The sequence below is a fragment of the Eretmochelys imbricata genome, chromosome 2, assembly GCF_965152235.1.
Source record: "Eretmochelys imbricata isolate rEreImb1 chromosome 2, rEreImb1.hap1, whole genome shotgun sequence".
NCBI classification, from domain to species: domain Eukaryota; kingdom Metazoa; phylum Chordata; order Testudines; family Cheloniidae; genus Eretmochelys; species Eretmochelys imbricata.
In genome coordinates, this window is record NC_135573.1 from 135,072,969 (window position 1) to 135,090,468 (window position 17,500).

General features: G+C 42.2%; 1 protein-coding gene across 1 annotated transcript in view; it reads right to left on the reverse strand.

Moving 5' to 3' along the window:
* Positions 1-17,500, reverse strand: part of FBXL7 (F-box and leucine rich repeat protein 7) — a 325,742-nt gene that overhangs the window by 247,667 nt on the left and 60,575 nt on the right. The window contains exon 2 of the mRNA XM_077809165.1: positions 6,214-6,303. Within this exon, the coding sequence (XP_077665291.1) occupies positions 6,214-6,303 (90 nt within the window). The remainder of the gene's footprint in view (positions 1-6,213; positions 6,304-17,500) is intronic.

Consider the following 17,500-nt stretch of genomic DNA (forward strand, 5'->3'; position numbering starts at 1 on the left):
CATGGCTGGCCTGTGCCAGCTAATGCAACTCAGGCTAAGGGGCTGTTTAACTGCAGTGTAGACATCCAGGCTTGGGTTGTAACCTGTGCTCTGGGACTCTGCGAGGTGGGAGCTTCCCAGAGCCTAGGCTCCAGCCTGAGTGTCTATACCACAGTTTAACAGCCCCTTAGCCAGAGGTCCTTAGCCTGAGTCAGCTGGCACGAGCCAGCCACAGGTGTCTAATTACAGTGTAGGTATACCCTACCAGTCTTGCTGACACAGCTTTAGGAATGCATAAAGCTCACAACCAAGTAGGACTCTCCCAATATTTCACATACTGTAGGACTTGATTGTCAACTACTATAGCTCTTAGTTTGAAAGGGGGGGAATGCCCATTCTACAGCCCTCATTTCTGCTGCAAATTCTGTGGGGCTAGGAACCTACATGTTAGGAGAGGGCAACAGCAAATTCCAAAACAAGATCAATCACAGTCAATGTCAACTTTTACACATATGTCTTCTGGTCTATTTAACTCTCTGTGATAGCAGGAAAAGGGATAGCTGGAGGTAAGGACTTTGATAGCAACACTATTGGGTGAATCTCAGCCAGATGCCTAAAACTTGCCATCAAAATGAAGAAGTCATCTGATATTGTGCCTGGCATAACACCCTTATGACAATATTATAAAGGATATCACCTTTATAAACACCTTATAAAAGCTCCTCTTTAAAAGTTATATTTCACATCACAGACAAAGATATGCTTCCTAGAAGTGCAATCCAGTTTAGCCAGCTAAGGGCAGATGATGAACCCAGAAGCTGTACACTGCCAAAGACAAGGCAGCTGTAAGTATTGGTCAGATTGTGACTACCAGAGCCACAGCCCTCTAGCACTGCATGCACAGTACAGATGTCATTTTCAAAGAACTGCCACTTATTTGGTGTGACAAGTATGAATGGATGCTACAGAAGCAATTAGATTTTCACATTGAAACAGTGTGCAATTCAATCATAGCACATGTGAAACAGCATTGCAAGTAGCACTCTAGAAAATCCTCTCTGCTCTTTTCATGTCCTCTTTTGTACGCACATATTCTCTGTAACAGAATGATCATTTTCATCTACTGCACTGAAGGTAATTTGTGGAGAATACCATGGATATGGATTCTTAAGAAAAATGCAGGCTGGAATTCAGAAGTTACCGCAAAAGAAAAATCTCCCCTTCTACCGAATTTCTTGTATAAATCAGCTATAGTAAAGCCAAATGAAACTGAATATTGCAAAAATAATTATAATTAGAAGTCAACCTCAACTGGTCCTTCTAAGAAAAATTAAAAAAAAAAAAATCACACTGCTATAGCATGATGTTTGGTTCCTGGGACAGGACACAGATGCAATGCATTTCAGTGGTTAAACCTTCCCTGAGAATATTTTTCTTTGCAGTCATGGACTTCAAAATTGGTTTTACTGGCCTGGAAAAAATAAGCCATTGATGTGTTTGCTGGAACTTTCATAAATAGGAATGGTTGAAGGACTAAATAACACTGCCAGTAACACTGCTGCTTCCACATTACCAGGTAACTATTACAAAATACACACAGATCAAACAGCATTCATCTCCCATTGGAAACTGAGTCAAGTTAACAACACTGATCCAGGCTGAAAAATCAAAAAGCAAAACTATTTTCTACAGGGTGCCCAAGAGCTACACTACAGCTGGATGCCAGGAACAAGCAGTGCAAGAATATTACAATAGACTCATATTAAGAGCCAAATTTTAAATGATATGATTGTTCAGCCAAGACTGTCTCTAATAAACTGACAGTGTGGGGTTTTAGAGCATTTAAACAATCCATGACAAAAAGTTTCATCCTTTGGTTCCCAAAATAGAACCAGGGGTAGGGATATATAACATGTTCTTGAATTTCTTTAACTTTAATTGGTTAATGGTGAACAAATTTCAGCCAGCCTCTGGTATTGGGACAGAGTGAAGGAAATGCAATACATGCAGAGTTAGAGGATGGTGGCATACCAACAAGAGGAACTGTGCTACATTAAGCTGTGTGTATTCATGGCCTACAGTTATTCTGTTTCTGGATTAACAATACTGTGCCAATCCTACACAAAAGTGTTTAGGAGAGAGAGGGCCCAGGTATTTTTCCCCACCTTATACTCCTTATGCAAGGGGTGGGTTAAGTATAAGCTCTTGTGCTCAGAGATTTAGGACTAACTAGTATTGGCAATAGTCTGAAAAGGAAACAGGAAAGAGCTAGGGTCATGCCTCCCTGCCCTTTGATTCAGCAAGTAAAGCTACTCCGCTGTGGAGACTAAGGTATGCTATACCCCTTTGAGTGGTGGAGCATCATCAGCAGCAATCTTCCCAATGCACCTGGGAGGTTGGCATGCATTTTGTCTCACTGGGTCACAAAACCTCTCATAGCTCCTACAGGTATGGTGCAGCTGTGCCACCATCCTCCACCACAGGGATGTGGCTTAAAAGCCACAATTTAGTTAGAGTTTTTCCAGATCTTGAATGCAGTATATGACCTTAAGCCTCACCGTCAGCACCCATTCACAACAATGGCAATTCCATTGTTGTAAGCCATATGTCATTCCATCTGGGGTTTGAGGAGATCTCATGAAGGTGAAAAAAAGAAAGACTTCATTTTGAAACAGCTATCCATTTGCTGTCCACAGGCTGTGGTGGAATTACTATTATAGCACTAAATATCTGTACAGAGAACAGGTTTCAATGTTAAAGAAGTACATGCGATATAGACAGTATTTCCGTTTTGTGGAACTGTCCATTTGATTTGATGGCAAGATGACATGCTCTGAGGCTATTCTTGATGTTGCCTTGCCATTGCCCTGAACTGCCTGTAGTCATTTGCACCACTGCAAAGCGGAAGTAAAGTGTTCACATTGCTCTGGTGTGAAATACTACATAAGTTGTAGGGCAACAGTGAATCAGGCCCATAGATTTTTCTTCCTAGCTGTTTCATGGATATTCAGTGCTATAACTTCAGCAACAGCTTTGTACCAACAGCCTCAAAGGAAAGGAGGGAGAAGGAGAGCGCACAGCACAACTGGAAAGAATTAGGGTCAGTTTGCAAGGCTGGAATTCGGTTTGGGAGGCAGGGTAAGAATAGAAGGCCTGCAACTTCACATACTTAAGTTCCTTATTTCCTAACTCTACAGGGAGCATATAATTTAGCTGCCACTAGAGATGCAATGGTATTTTTAAAAAGCAGTCATCCAGTTATCTAGTGTAGCGTTTTGCATACTGTTCAAGGTCAAGTGGAACAATTCCGCTGGCATCCCTTCATAACCTCCTCTCCATACATACATGCACATAGTCCTTTCATAGGACTATTTATGGTACTGTGAACTGTGCCTACTAGTAAGAGCAAAGGATAGAATTAGAAGTTCCCAGCTCTGCCATAGACTTACTGCATGAGCGGGCAAATCACTTGAAGCTCAAATACTATGGTGATGGGGGCCATGTAAAGTATAAAATACAGTCTGTTGTGGGTAAGGACTACTACACTGATTCTATGGAAGACTGAAGCACAGAGTATTCTAAAGATGAATTGACTAACAATAGTAAATGCTTTGTAAACAATAAAAAGGCACAACTACTACTGTTTGTACAGTGCTGGACAATGGGGCTCCATTCTTGGCTGGTCCCTCGGCATTATTGTACTAGGTATTAATAATGAAATAATTGAAAGCATTCTCACAACCTAGAACCTTAAGTTTCCATTCAACCCGTAGGAAGGACGCATCTTGAGTCTCAGTGGGGACTTATTTCTGTTCTGTAGGGCGAATTCAACTGAACAGCACAGAGTTTTAAATAGTCCTGAGACCTGAAATGGCAATTTCAGTGTTTTGAGGTGTATAGGATGAGCCCTTTAGCAGGGCACAACACTGGTATTTTGTGGGCTGACAATCACGAGGGAACAAGATATACAGGGAGATGAAAGCAGCACAGGCACACAAAACACAAAATAAGCAGAGGTGTCCGCGTGCATTGCGTGTTGGGAAACACCCACAATCAGAGATAGGTTTACACAGTTTGAGGTAGTTTAAATAAGAAAACAAGATATAGAAAAAGCCTATGAGACTCCATTACCCTGGACTCCTTCCAAACCTTCATGACAATTCAGGAAATTCACTTGTCCGCTATTTTAGTTCTGCTGGGCCACAGTAACTCCTCTCGCTGCTGTGCGCTTGATTAATACAATCACGCTGAAAACTTCAGGGCCAGCATAGTAATCCACCAGCTATTTAAGGACTACACTGAAGGTGTGTAAAGCTGATAGACTTCAATGAGAAAATTTACATCATACATTAGCTACACATAATAATTTTAAATGTTCCCCTGGTTATCCTTAAAGACATTTTGATTACAGAACACTTCAGTGTTTGCAGCTTTGATTAGTTATTTCTTTATTTCCCTGGATGTAGACAAGACCTTCATTTTTGCATCAAGGCATTTTTCTTGACAAAATTTATCTAAGGTGAAACTGGAACCTTAAAGGCTACCACCCACCATGAGAGGTAAAATCTATTGTTACTAGATATAGGCCTGAAGCAGGATTTGGATCCTGACTTAAATTTCCCCACATTTCCTAGTGTTTACACCCAGCTCTTGTTTTGGGACCATTTCCGGTAATTTGCATTTTGGGGTCCAATCACTCTTAAGTAAATGTATTGATTTTACTTTACTCTCCTCATTTGGGTATAGTAAAACCTCAGAGTTATGAACATAAGTTACAAACTGACCAGTCAATCACACGCCTCATTTGGAACCGGAAGTACACAGTCAGGCAGCAGAAGAGACAATACATACATACATGGCAAATACAGTACTGTACAGTGTAAATGTAAACTATTTAAAAAAGGGGGGAAGTTTAAAAAAAGATTTGACAAGCTAAGGGAACTGTTTCTGTGCTGGTTTCATTTAAATTAAGATGGCTAAAGGCAGCATTTTTCTTCTGCATAGTAAAGTTTCAAAGCTGTATTAAGTCAACCTTCAGTTTTAAACTTCTGAAAGAGCCACCATAACATTTTGTTCAGAGTTACGAACATCCTCCATTCCTGAGATGTTCGTAACTCTGAGGTTCTACCGTTCTTAGAGTTTAAAGGTAAATAGCTGTAACCAGACAGCATTGTTTTATTGAATCCACACTTTTGTCTGTTTGCTTTTTTAAACCATTAAGGTGTGTCAGAAACGAAGGAAGGTAGAGAGTAATGACTGCTTGCAGCTTAAACTTTTCCTGCCATAACAAATTAAGAAATTAGAATAATCTGTTCACTAGTTAACCAGATTACATACCATTAAGTGGACATCTTCATGTCTGAGTCATCAGCTAAACATACTGTCCAAAGATCAGATACTTTTTAGCCTGCATCATTAATCGTGGCAGATGGGTTTGGTGGTTCCTAATCAGCTACCAAGAGCATTATTGTAAGGTCTAGAGCCAATATTCTTGCATCTTAACAAAATATGAAGCCAGCACTGCTTTTCCTTGAATGCTCACCAGTTATGAGATGTATTTTATTAACTTTGCATTCCCAGCAGGAAATGACTGGTGGTTCCCCATACTATAGTTCCCTGAAATACATTTATAAACCAGGGATTTTGATAAGGTGTTCATACAGACATAAAATCTTCCCTCTCCCACTAAGACACCAAAAAAGGCCATATCTTGAAGTTGACACATACCTTAATCACTCCAGGTGAAATACATCAGTCTGGCCAAATCACGGTCAACTCTCTCTGTCTATAACTGTATTTACTTTTAAATCCTTGGCACAAACTTCCAAGCACATCATTAAATATTTATCATCACATGGCATTCATAGTAGAGCAATAAAATTAACTTAGAGCTCCACCCACTGTGTTTTCATGAAGTATTTTCCTTGGAAATAAGCTTGAAGTCTGATCACATCTATCTTAATACACAACAACCATCTCCCGTAATAAATGTCTTGAACAAATTCCTTTCAGCAACTCCCTTACACTTATGTTTTGCAGAACGGACTTAAACCCTTGCACAATTAAAGCTAAAATCGTACAAATGAAGATGTCTGAAAGAGGAGTTTCATTTTAAATTTACAATGCTCCCAAGGAACCGTCGGGTAGGTTTGGGGACAGGGAGTTAATCTTCTGAAAATAGCCAACATTACGCCTGGGGCGGGATAACCTAACTAATGAACACCAGGCGCTTACCTTCACTGGTAGCCGCATTCTTTTGGGCTTTGGTCGGTGTGTGATCTGTACTTGAACTCACGTCGGATGAGATGCTTGAGCTGCCTTTGCCTGCAAAAAAGCGTAGGGGAGAAACAGGGTGAATATTAACAGCAGAGGAGAAGAATCCTCAATATCAGACCTTGGGACAATGCCAAGTTCAGTGGCTGATGTTCAGTTTGTACTGGGAAGGGGCATGAGGTAAATGCATTATAGCCTACAGAATAAGCATCCTTTTAATTAGGGTTGCAAGTCTCACCTGCTTTGGGGAGGCTCCCATTGCAGATTTTCACAGCTCCATAATGAATTTAAAATTTTAATTTGTAATTGGCAGTTGCAAGAGAAGAACTGTATTTTCACTAAAGATTATTAATGCAAAGGTAGCCCAAGTAAAGGAAAACAGGTATTGACCCTGCTTGGTGAATATGTGGATTGAATCAAAATTTCTAACAGACTGGTCTATATCAGACTATCATCACTAAAAGCACAATAACCAGGGAGGGAGACCGCATGGTGTTGAACTTAAGGCCTTGCACTAAAACTCAGAAGATCTGGGTTCCATGCCCAGCTCTGTCACTGACTTTCAATGCAACATTGGGCACATGCCTTTATTATATTCACATTTCACAGATTGGGAAGTTGCTTAATTGCATAGCTGATTGACTAAACTTATGGTTTGTTATGAAAAATGTTCAAGAGACCCAATAACCAAACTTAACTAAAATTTATTGTCTAAAGACAAAAAAAAAGAGTACAATATGAAAAGGAAATACACATACCCTTTTCTCCAGGAAGTAATTCTTATCTCTCAGCATATTTACCTTACACAGAAGGTACACCCACCCTCCCAAGACCACTTGTATTTGCAGGATGGTTCCTTACAAGTTAGAAATCATTTCATACATCACATAAGATCAACGCCCCAGTTTGTACCAGCACTTTAACGTGTGGTTCTGCATACTAGCCTTCCAGGTCCTGTTCTGTGAAGCTATCTTTGCAGAATATTAATGTATTTTGCCTTTGATCTGTTTACTATCCACTTAGGCCAAATGCTGAGTTGTCCTGTTCCAAGATATTGTGGGATATAGCAGTGAACAAGAGCGAACAGCATTGTGGGGAAAACAATACAATTTAGCTGGCATAACTGCTCAACAGTCATACATACAATATCCATACTGTGTGCTTAATACATATTAATGTAGTGTAAGTAATGCCTATGGCAAACATTGTCTGTTTCTTGTTTGTCAGAGTCTTACCTATCTTACAGGGGTCGGAGAGAATAAAATGCATTAATTGTGAGGTGTGTAGATACTATGGTTATGTGAAGCCATATAAACACCTAGACAGACGACTTAACTTTGGAAACATTGTTGGCAGCCTCAACAATCAATTCACATGGACACTGAACGATCTTCAGCCAGAGGCATGGTCCCTCCAGAGCAGGATTAAGGCACTTTGCCAGCATCCCAGGCTTGATCTGTTCCGAAGATGTGTATGTTCACCCTCCTCCATGTCCACTAAAACCACAGCTGTTAAATATTTCTTTAGTGTTGAACAACATACAAGGCAAAGAGTGTAGGTGACAGTTTATTGTTACTGGCTTAACATTTACCAAACAGCAATATCATCTGTTAACCCATGGTCTGTACACCAGGGGGTGAAGCTGTGGTATCTCCAACAGCACTCTGAGAAAACTGTTGCCAAAGACTGACATTTCGATGGCAACTATTGTACCTGGCAGCCTTATGATCACAGCAATCCATGGACTGTAAACCAACAGAAAACAATTTCCCAAACACCTACAAATAAAAGGGTTATGTTGGCAGACAAACTCCTCAAAATAGTTACTGTATTTCTTTTTCACATGGCTCAGAGTAATTAAAAAAACTCAAGTCAATGGGTCATATCACCTAAACAGGAAAATAAATCAGTTTCTGTTTCCTTTCACCTTAACACATTGCTTGAAGTGACACAGCATTCTGGAACTAAGCACCATTTATTGTTGCTTTCTCCTGTTTTTTACTACAAGCCAGGACAATGCAATGCTACTTTGCATCAGCTTTGTTCATATCTCTTGCCACATTCCATTACACCAATGGTTTTCAACCTGTGGTCCATGGACCCCTGGAGGTCTGAAAACTATGTCTAAGACTTCCAAAGGGGTCCACAACTTCATTTGAAATTTTTAGGGGTCCTCATATGGGAAAAAAAAAGTTGAAAGTCACTGCACTACACCAACGCTCTTGGGTCCATCTGCACAGTTATGCTGTATTCTGATACAAAGTAAAAACAAAGAAAGAAGCTAGGGTGGGGAGGATTAACATAGGACAAAATTAACATAGGACAAAACTCGAGAACTAGAACATAAAAGATTGAGTGCTGTTTCGGGTTGACACCTTTATAACTCCTGGTAATGACACCCACGAGGCCCCACCCCCATTCCGCCTCTTCTCCCAGCCCTGACCCCCTCACCCCCGTCGCTTGCTGGATCGTCCCCAGGAGTCTGCCTGCAGGTAGGAGATGGCCCCAGCTGAGCAGGGGCTGGTGCAGGTTAACAATCCTGTCCCTCTCCCCACCCCATGGTAACCACGGTTTTGGTTCAGGTGCCATTTAGGGTTGCAAGGTCCCCTTTTTGACCAGACTTTCCAGTTGAAGACTGGGCACTTGGCAACCCTAAATGGCACCCAGACACAGAAGCCAAAAACCAGATGGGTGTCAATCCTAGTGTTCTTATCTTGTTTTTTGTCCGAGGACCCAAAAGTAGGAGAAAGAAATGTAATGGGAAACATCTAGGCTTATAAGAGGAGATAAGATTAGAGAGTGAAGGAAGATAAAAGGGGAGGGTTTTTAAATGGACAGTGTGGAATAGAGCAGTTACTTAAAAGAACAAACCAAATTTAATAGCAAGGTTGACACACAAAGAAAAGCAGAACTGAATCTCCACTGAGTTAGCACTATGGGGCCTGATTCAGTTTAGACGAGCATACCCTTACTGAGACGATATCTACATTATAGCAAAGACTTTTCCTGCAAGCACAGACTGGTACTCACACTTGTTAAGTATTGTCAAGGAACAAGTTATGATTTTTCTACAGCCACAACTGTAAGTAACAAAGATCGACCAATCAGCAATGCATTTGATAGTTCTAAGGAAATGAAGGCTGTACAATACAGTTACATTTAAGAAGTGTTCTATAGCCCAAGTATATTACAATTACCTTCAGCAGAAGAATGTTAAGCAAAGCTGTTTAAAGTTATGGTGGGTTTTTTTTTTTTTAATAAAGTTACATTATATGCAGAAAACTAGCTGACACCATGTTTCTGTCACTTGAGTAAACCTATAATCATAGGAATGTTAGCAAGAGACTTTTCTGATCTGTTATTTCAATCAAGCATTCCTTAGGGTTCTGCATTAAAGTATGCCTGGTTTTCATAACATTTGGCTGTAAGGAGGTCTGCTCTTTTAAACGTGCCACAGCAAAATGAGAATTTAACGTTTTTTTAATGGGAAATGACTGTTGAATATGCAAACCTAAGGGTCTTCTCAAACCAGGTACTGCCACTTATGCCTTAGGTCAGTCCCAGAGAAGCAGTCTCCTCCATAAAATTGCTCAAGTTGATACATTCCCTGATATGTGAGATGAGCTATGGAGTGGGGGCATATTAAGGGGCTAGGAAGAATTAAAAAGAAACACTTGAGCTAGTTGGGGGGAGGTAACCAAAAGTTTTCATCAGAGCCCATATTCTCACCAACAAGTGTGGTTGTCTTTAAACTTAAAAGAATATTAACCAAAAGTAACTTGGCTAGCACATCGCTTCAACTGCTCGGATGCAGGGACAAGGAAAGAATGGAAGTGTATGAAACCCACAGTCCTTTACAAGACCCTCCCAAGTTAATAGGCCTCCCAGCTTAGGTGTCAGGGTTTGTGGTGGGAGAAATCAAGTTGTGCACAGGAGTACAGAAGGTATAGGGTTGCCAAGTTTTGTTTTGGGGGTGAGGGTTATATTTTATTTTTAAACACAAGCTTCAGGAAGAGACTGTAAGGTTTGGGATATTTCACTAGCAAGGACAAAACTCACCTCTAAAAGGAGAGCAGCATTTCCATAGAACATTGTCACATTCTGCTGCAACATAGAAACTGCAAGACTAAACTGATTAAGAGGCTAGCATGGCAAGCTGTGATTAACAGTACAATAATCCTTGGAACTATTTCTTCCAATGTGGTGAATTCTTTCACAGGGAAAGGAAATCAGTAACACAAACCATGGACAAGACACACTTACCAGCTGCATGTGTGCAACATAGACATTTGCATTGTTGGAGCACAAAGTCTTGTAGTGGGAGCAAAAGAACTGAGTTTTTCCATTAGTTGTCAATAGTAGTAAGACTTCTGTCCCCCTACAGGCACGCCACTGGAGCAGAACAACTGAGCAGGTAATAGCAATGTATTACTTAGGATAGATTTCAGAGTAGCAGCCGTGTTAGTCTGTATCCGCAAAAAGAAAAAGGAGGACTTGTGGCACCTTAGAGACTAACACATTTATTTGAGCATAAGCTTTCATGAGCTACAGCTCACAATGAAGTGAGCTGTAGCTCATGAAAGCTTATGCTCAAATAAATGTGTTAGTCTCTAAGGTGCCACAAGTCCTCCTTTTCTTTTTACTTAGGATAGTACGTTTCCGTAATGTTCTTGAAATCCCAGTCTATACTACCCACTTTAAATGCACTTTTAACATTGACAACAGTAAATTACTTGCACTATTGGAATTTAACAAATATTTTAACAGGTAAAGAAAAAAAACAATTATACAGAATGATTGTAGCCAGACACCAATTTTGCCATATTATTGTTCTGTTAATATTTTATAATTTCCCACAGAAGCACACAGTTTCAACAGAAAAGATGGTGCCCCAACTCCAGAACAGCCAATAGTCTAGTGCTAACAGAACTCACCAGGGCTGTAGCAGACCTGGTTCAAGTCCTTGCTCCAGAGCAGGTATTTGAACCCAGGTCTCCCTCATCCCAAGTGAGTTCCAGAATCCTGGGATTTGGGATAGAAGGGAACCACCACTGCCTCTTCCACTTCGCGAATGGCAGCAGAGTCTCCTTTTGAATTTAGAGCCCCATCAAAAATGTTTTGGTCCAAACTGTTCAGTGAATGAGGACATTAATTTACAAATCATTTTGCAGCAACTGAAATTGCAGTTTTCAGCAAATACACGATCAATCTGAAAAAATTTGCCCTTCTCCACTCACCCCAATAATTTTGCCATTCAGTGTCTTGTAGGCAGTGCTGGCTTGAGTTTTTGCTTCTCTAAGCAAATAAGAAAAATTCTGTCCCTCCCAAATAAACAGCCAATAAACATTTTGCTGCTCCTAATATTTTGGTGCCTTAGGCAGCTGTCTCACTCTGCCTCTGAGAAAACTGGCCCTGCTTATAAGCCTGGACTTGTAATGAGCAGCAGCAGCCACCACATGCCAACAATCATAAATTGTATCTATTAATTTAAAAACCAGAAACCAAACCAAACAAAAAAGACAGTAAAAGTCCTACAGTCCGGAATAAATTATTTCAAAAGCAGCATTGGGAGGAGTCTATAACTGCAGAGAATTTCAATGAAACAGACAGCAGGCAAAAGCAGATTCTTACATGATGCCCTATCCCTCTCTCAATTAAAAATACGCATTGCATTAAGAGGAACCTTTGGATATTTCAACATAAATATCCCACTACCAGATTGTTACAGACCCTTACACAGGTTTACAGGGGGAAGCACACCATGACTGCAACCTGCACAAGAGCATGGCAAGTTGAGGAAATCTATCCAGTAACAGGAGACCACTAATTCCACACTTCTTGGTTGGAGAAAGGTGTGCTATTATCATCCACCAGGGGAAAATATTGAAGGTCTACCTTTGTACTACATTTTAACAAAAATACAGGATACTTTAAACAAAAAAAAGGAGTTGAGTTAAACAGGAAGACGACTGGATATCTGGCTCATTTTGGAATGACAAGTGATCAGCGGTTTGATGTTTTCAAGCCAATAAGAATAGGCTTTATGATTACTATGGGACAAATTAGAACCTATTTTACAAAGTTGTGCAGGAAAATATGGAGACAGGTGTATGTTATGTGCACCACAGGTAGAAGTGAAGGGAAACAGCAGCCTCCACAGGAGCACTCCTCCCCCTCCCACGCAGGTGGGCAAAAAGGGGATTGAACTTTAGGCAAACAGTTTCAGACACCCCCAACCCCCCCCCCCCCCCCAAAAAATGCACTTTCCACTGAAAAACCGTCAAAAAAAATTGCCAAGCTCTACTGGTAATTAGAGTCCAGATCATAGGATCTAGACTCACTGGAAAATATGTGATTTATAACACTGCAAACGAGGAACTGTTATCTATATCTTTACTACAGATTTGAATTTTTTTCGTCCAATATACCTAATAGATATGAACGATGATGCTTACCTGTAAATACCACTCTTTCCCTTTCTCCTAGATCAACATACATTCATTGATCTTTCCCCAAATGCAGCTTAATTTTTCCTCTTAACACTTCAAAATATGGTTTTTAAAGCATGTATATAGATCAGATACAAATGTCTTTTCTACCTGTAATTTCTAATGATACACATTACACTGATCAGTCTCAGTCTTTAAAACCCTTCGGATATCTTCTTGCACAGAGCGCTGCCCTACATGGGTGCTTTACTTTTAGAAGTGTTGTTATTTTTATAAGTTTCTTTACAGTAACTGACAACCCACTGTAGTAGCTGGGCTTGAAGGAATATCTGGCTTCTATTTCTATAGAAGATGTACTTTGAATAAATGAATAAGTACAGTAAAACTGGTGTTGGACAACACACCATTGACTATCTTTTTCTAATATCAAAAAACAAAAACCACTTTGGAGTACATAATCTCCTTGGCATGAATGCAGATTTGGCTGGGTTACATTCCCTAACTATTGCTTAGTAGAATTCTGCTTAATAAAGGGAGGTGCCCTATAATCCTTTTCTTGAACTATCTGACCTATCTTGAACATACCTGAATTAAAGAGTAATATTTACACATTCATCCTACAATTCTACCATATAAAAAAATCAACAGAAGTTCAGTTTAAGTAATATTTCAAGAGAGCTTTCATTTGTTCCTTTCTAACATGCACATGTCCCTTCTGTATCCTTTATAAATAAGGAAGCTTTAAATTTTTTATCCCGCTTTCAATGTTTATTGATTGAAACCACATCCTCATAATATTTATTGATTGCCATAAATTCTTCCCAAATTTGGCTACACAGAAGATTCTATTTGTTTGTGGTATTGGCACAATTCACAACAGATCCAAACAAATGCTTTAGTTAGACCCTAAAGGAGTATACTCATTGTACCTAAACAACTTAGCCCTGGTCTACACTAGGAGCTGAGGTCGAATTTAGCAGAGTTAAATTGATTTAACCCTGCACCCGTCCACACAACGAAGCCCCCCCCCTTTTTTTTTTGGACTTAAAGGTCTCTTAAAATCTATTTCCTTACTCCACCCCCGACAAGGGGATTAGTGCTGAAATCGGCCTTCCCGGGTCGAATTTGGGGTACTGTGGACACAATTAGACAGTATTGGCCTCCGTGAGCTATCCCAGAGTGCTCCATTGTGACCGCTCTGGACAGCGCTTTCAACTCAGATGCACTGGCCAGGTAGACAGGAAAAGGCCCGCGAACTTTTGAATTTCAATTTCCTGTTTGGCCAGTGTGGCAAGCTGCAGGTGACCATGCAGAGCTCATCAAATGAGGTGACCATGATGGAGTCCCAGAATCGCAATAGAGCTCCAGCATGGACCAAACGGGAGGTACGGGATCTGATCGCTGTATGGGAAGAAGAATCTGTGCTATCAGAACTACGTTCCAGTTTTCGAAATGCCAAAAAACATTTGTCAAAATCTCCCAGGGCATGAAGGACAGAGGCCATAACAGGGACCCGAAGCAGTGCTGCGTGAAACTTAAAGGAACTGAGGCAAGCCTACCAGAAAACCAGAGAGGCGAACGGCCGCTCCGGGTCAGAGCCCAAAACATGCCGCTTCTATGATGAGCTGCTCACCATTTTAGGGGGTTCAGCCACCATGACCCCAGCCGTGTTGTCTGACTCCTCCAATGGAGGAGGCGGCAACATGGAAGCAGGTTTTGGGGATGAGGATGTAGATAGCTCACAGCAAGCAAGCGGAGAAACCAGTTTTCCCAACAGCCAGGAACTGTTTCTCACCCTGGACCTGGAACCAGTACCCCCCGAATCCACCCAAGGCTGCCTCCCAGACCCGCCAGGTAGAGAAGAAACCTCCAGTGAGTGTACCTTTTAAAATACTATACATGGTTTAAAAGCAAGCATGTTTAATGATTAATTTGCCCTGGCATTTGCGGCTCTCCTGGATGTACTCCCAAAAACCTTTTGCAAAGGCTTTGGGGAGGGCAAACTTATTTTATCCACCATGGTAGGACACTCCATCACTCCAGGCCAGTAGCATGTATTCAAGAATCACTGTACAACAAAGCATTGCAGTGTATGTTTGCTGGCGTTCAAACAACATCCGTTCTTTATCTATCCGTTATCCTCAAGAGAGTGATATCATCATGGTCACCTGGTTGAAATAGGGTGCTTTCTTAAAGGGACATTCAGAGGTGCCCGTTCTTGCTGGGCTGTTTGCCTGTGGCTGAACAGAAATGTTCCCTGCTGTTAGCCACGGGGAAGGGGGAGGGGCTAGCCACGCGCTGGGGGAGGCAAAATGCGACCTTGTAACAAAAGCACATGTGCTATGTATGTACGTAATGTTAACAGCAAGGTTTACTGTGAAAGTGTACCCATTGTTCTATAAAATGTGTCTTTTTAAATACCACTGTCCCTCTTTTTTCCTCCACCAGCTGCATGTGTTTCAAGGATCACAGGATCTTCTCCTTCCCAGAGGCAAGCAAAGCTCGGAAGGCGAAAAAAATGCACTCGATGAAATGTTCTCTGACCTCATGCTGTCCTCCCACACCGACAGAGCACAGACAAATGCGTGGAGGCAGACAATGTCAGAGTGCAGGAAAGCACAAAATGACCGGGAGGAACGGTGGCAGGCTGAAGAGAGGGCTGAAGCTGAAAGGTGGCAGCAGTGTGATGAGAGGAGGCAGGACTCAATGCTGAGGCTGCTGGAGGATCAAACTAATATGCTCCAGCGTATGGTTGAGCTGCAGGAAAGGCAGCAGGAGCACAGACTGCTACTAAGCCCCTGTATAACCAACCGCCCTCCTCCCCAAGTTCCATAGCCTCCTCACCCAGACGCCCAAGAACACGGTGGGGGGGCCTCCGGCCAACTAGCCACTCCACCACAGAGGATTGCCCAAAACACAGAAGGCTGGCATTCAATAAGTTTTAAACTTTTAAAGTGCTGTGTGGCCTTGTCCTTCCCTCCTCCACCATCCCTCCCGGTGCTTCTCTCCTCCTCCACCCCTCCTGGGCTACCTGGGTAGTCATCCCCCTATTTGTGTGATAAATTAATAAAGAATGCATGAATATGAAGCAACAATGACTTTATTGCCTCTGCAAGCGGTGATCGAAGGGAGTGGGGGAGGGTGGTTAGCTTACAGGGAAGTAGAGTGAACCAAGGGGTGGGGGGTTTCATCAAGGAGAAACAAACAGAACTTTCACACTGTAGCCTGGCCAGTCATGAAACTGGTTTTCAAAGCTTCTCTGATGCGCACCGCACCCTCCTGTGCTCTTCTAACCACCCTGGTGTCTGGCTGTGCGTAACCAGCGGCCAGGTGATTTGCCTCAACCTCCCACACCGCCATAAACTTATTCCCCTTTGCTCTCACAGAGATTGTGGAGCGCACAGCAAGCAGTAATAACAGTGGGAATATTGGTTTCTCTGAGGTCTAACCGAGTCAGTAAACTGCGCCAGCACGCTTTTAAACGTTCAAATGCACATTCTACCATCATTCTGCACTTGCTCAGCCTGTAGTTGAACAGCTCCTGACTACTGTCCAGGCTGCCTGCGTATGGCTTCATGAGCCATGGCATTAAGGGGTAGGCTGGGTCCCCAAGGATAACTATAGGCATTTCAACATCCCCAACAGTTATCTTTTGGTCTGGGAATAAAGTCCCTTCCTGCAGCTTTTGAAACAGACCAGAGTTCCTGAAGATGTGAGCATCATGTACCTCTCCTGGCCATCCCACCTTGATGTTGGTGGAACGTCCCTTGTAATCCACCAGTGCTTGCAGCACTACTGAAAAGTACCCCTTGCGGTTTATGTACTCGTCGGCTTGGTGCTCTGGTGCCAAGATAGGGATATGGGTTCCGTCTATGGCCCCACCACAGTTAGGGAATCCCATTGCAGCAAAGCCATCCACTAGGACTTGCAGATTACCCAGGGTCACTACCCTAGATATCAGCAGATCTTTGGTTGTGTTGGCTACTTGCATCACAGCAGCCCCCACAACAGATTTGCCCACTCCAAATTGATTCCCAACTGACCGGTAGCTGTCTGGCATTGCAAGCTTCCACAGGGCTATCGCCACTCGCTTCTCAACTGTGAGGGCTGCTCTCATCTTGGTATTCATGCGCTTCAGTGCAGGGGAAAGCAAGTCAAAGTTCCATAAAAGTGCCCTTACGCATGCGAAAGTTTCGCAGCCACTGGCAATCGTCCCAGACCTGCAACACTATGCGGTCTCACCAGTCTGTGCTTGTTTCCCGAGCCCAGAATCGGCGTTCCACCGCATGAACCTTCCCCATTAGCACCATGATGCTCACACTGCCAGGGCCCATGCTTTGAGAGAAGTCTGTGTCCATGTCCTCATCACTCTCGTCACCGCGCTGACGTCACCTACTTGCCCAGTTTCGCTTTGCCAGGTTCTGGTGCTGTACATACTGCTGGATAATGCGTGTGGTGTTTAATGTGCTCCTAATTGCCAAAGTGATCTGAACGGGCTCCATGCTTGCCATGGTATGGCGTCTGCACAGAAAAAACGCGCAGAATGATTGTCTGCCGTTGCCCTGATGGAGGGAGGGGCGACTGACGACATGGCTTACAGGGTTGGCTTACAGGGAATTAAAATCAACAAAGGGGGTGGCTTTGCAAGAAACGGAATGGCCCCCTCAAGGATAGAACTCAAAACTGGGTTTAGCAGGCCATTGATTTCATGGAGGGAGGGAGGAGGAAATGAATACAAAACAAATCTGGTCTATTTCTTGTTTTGAGCCACTACATTTATCTTTATGCATCTTGCTGGC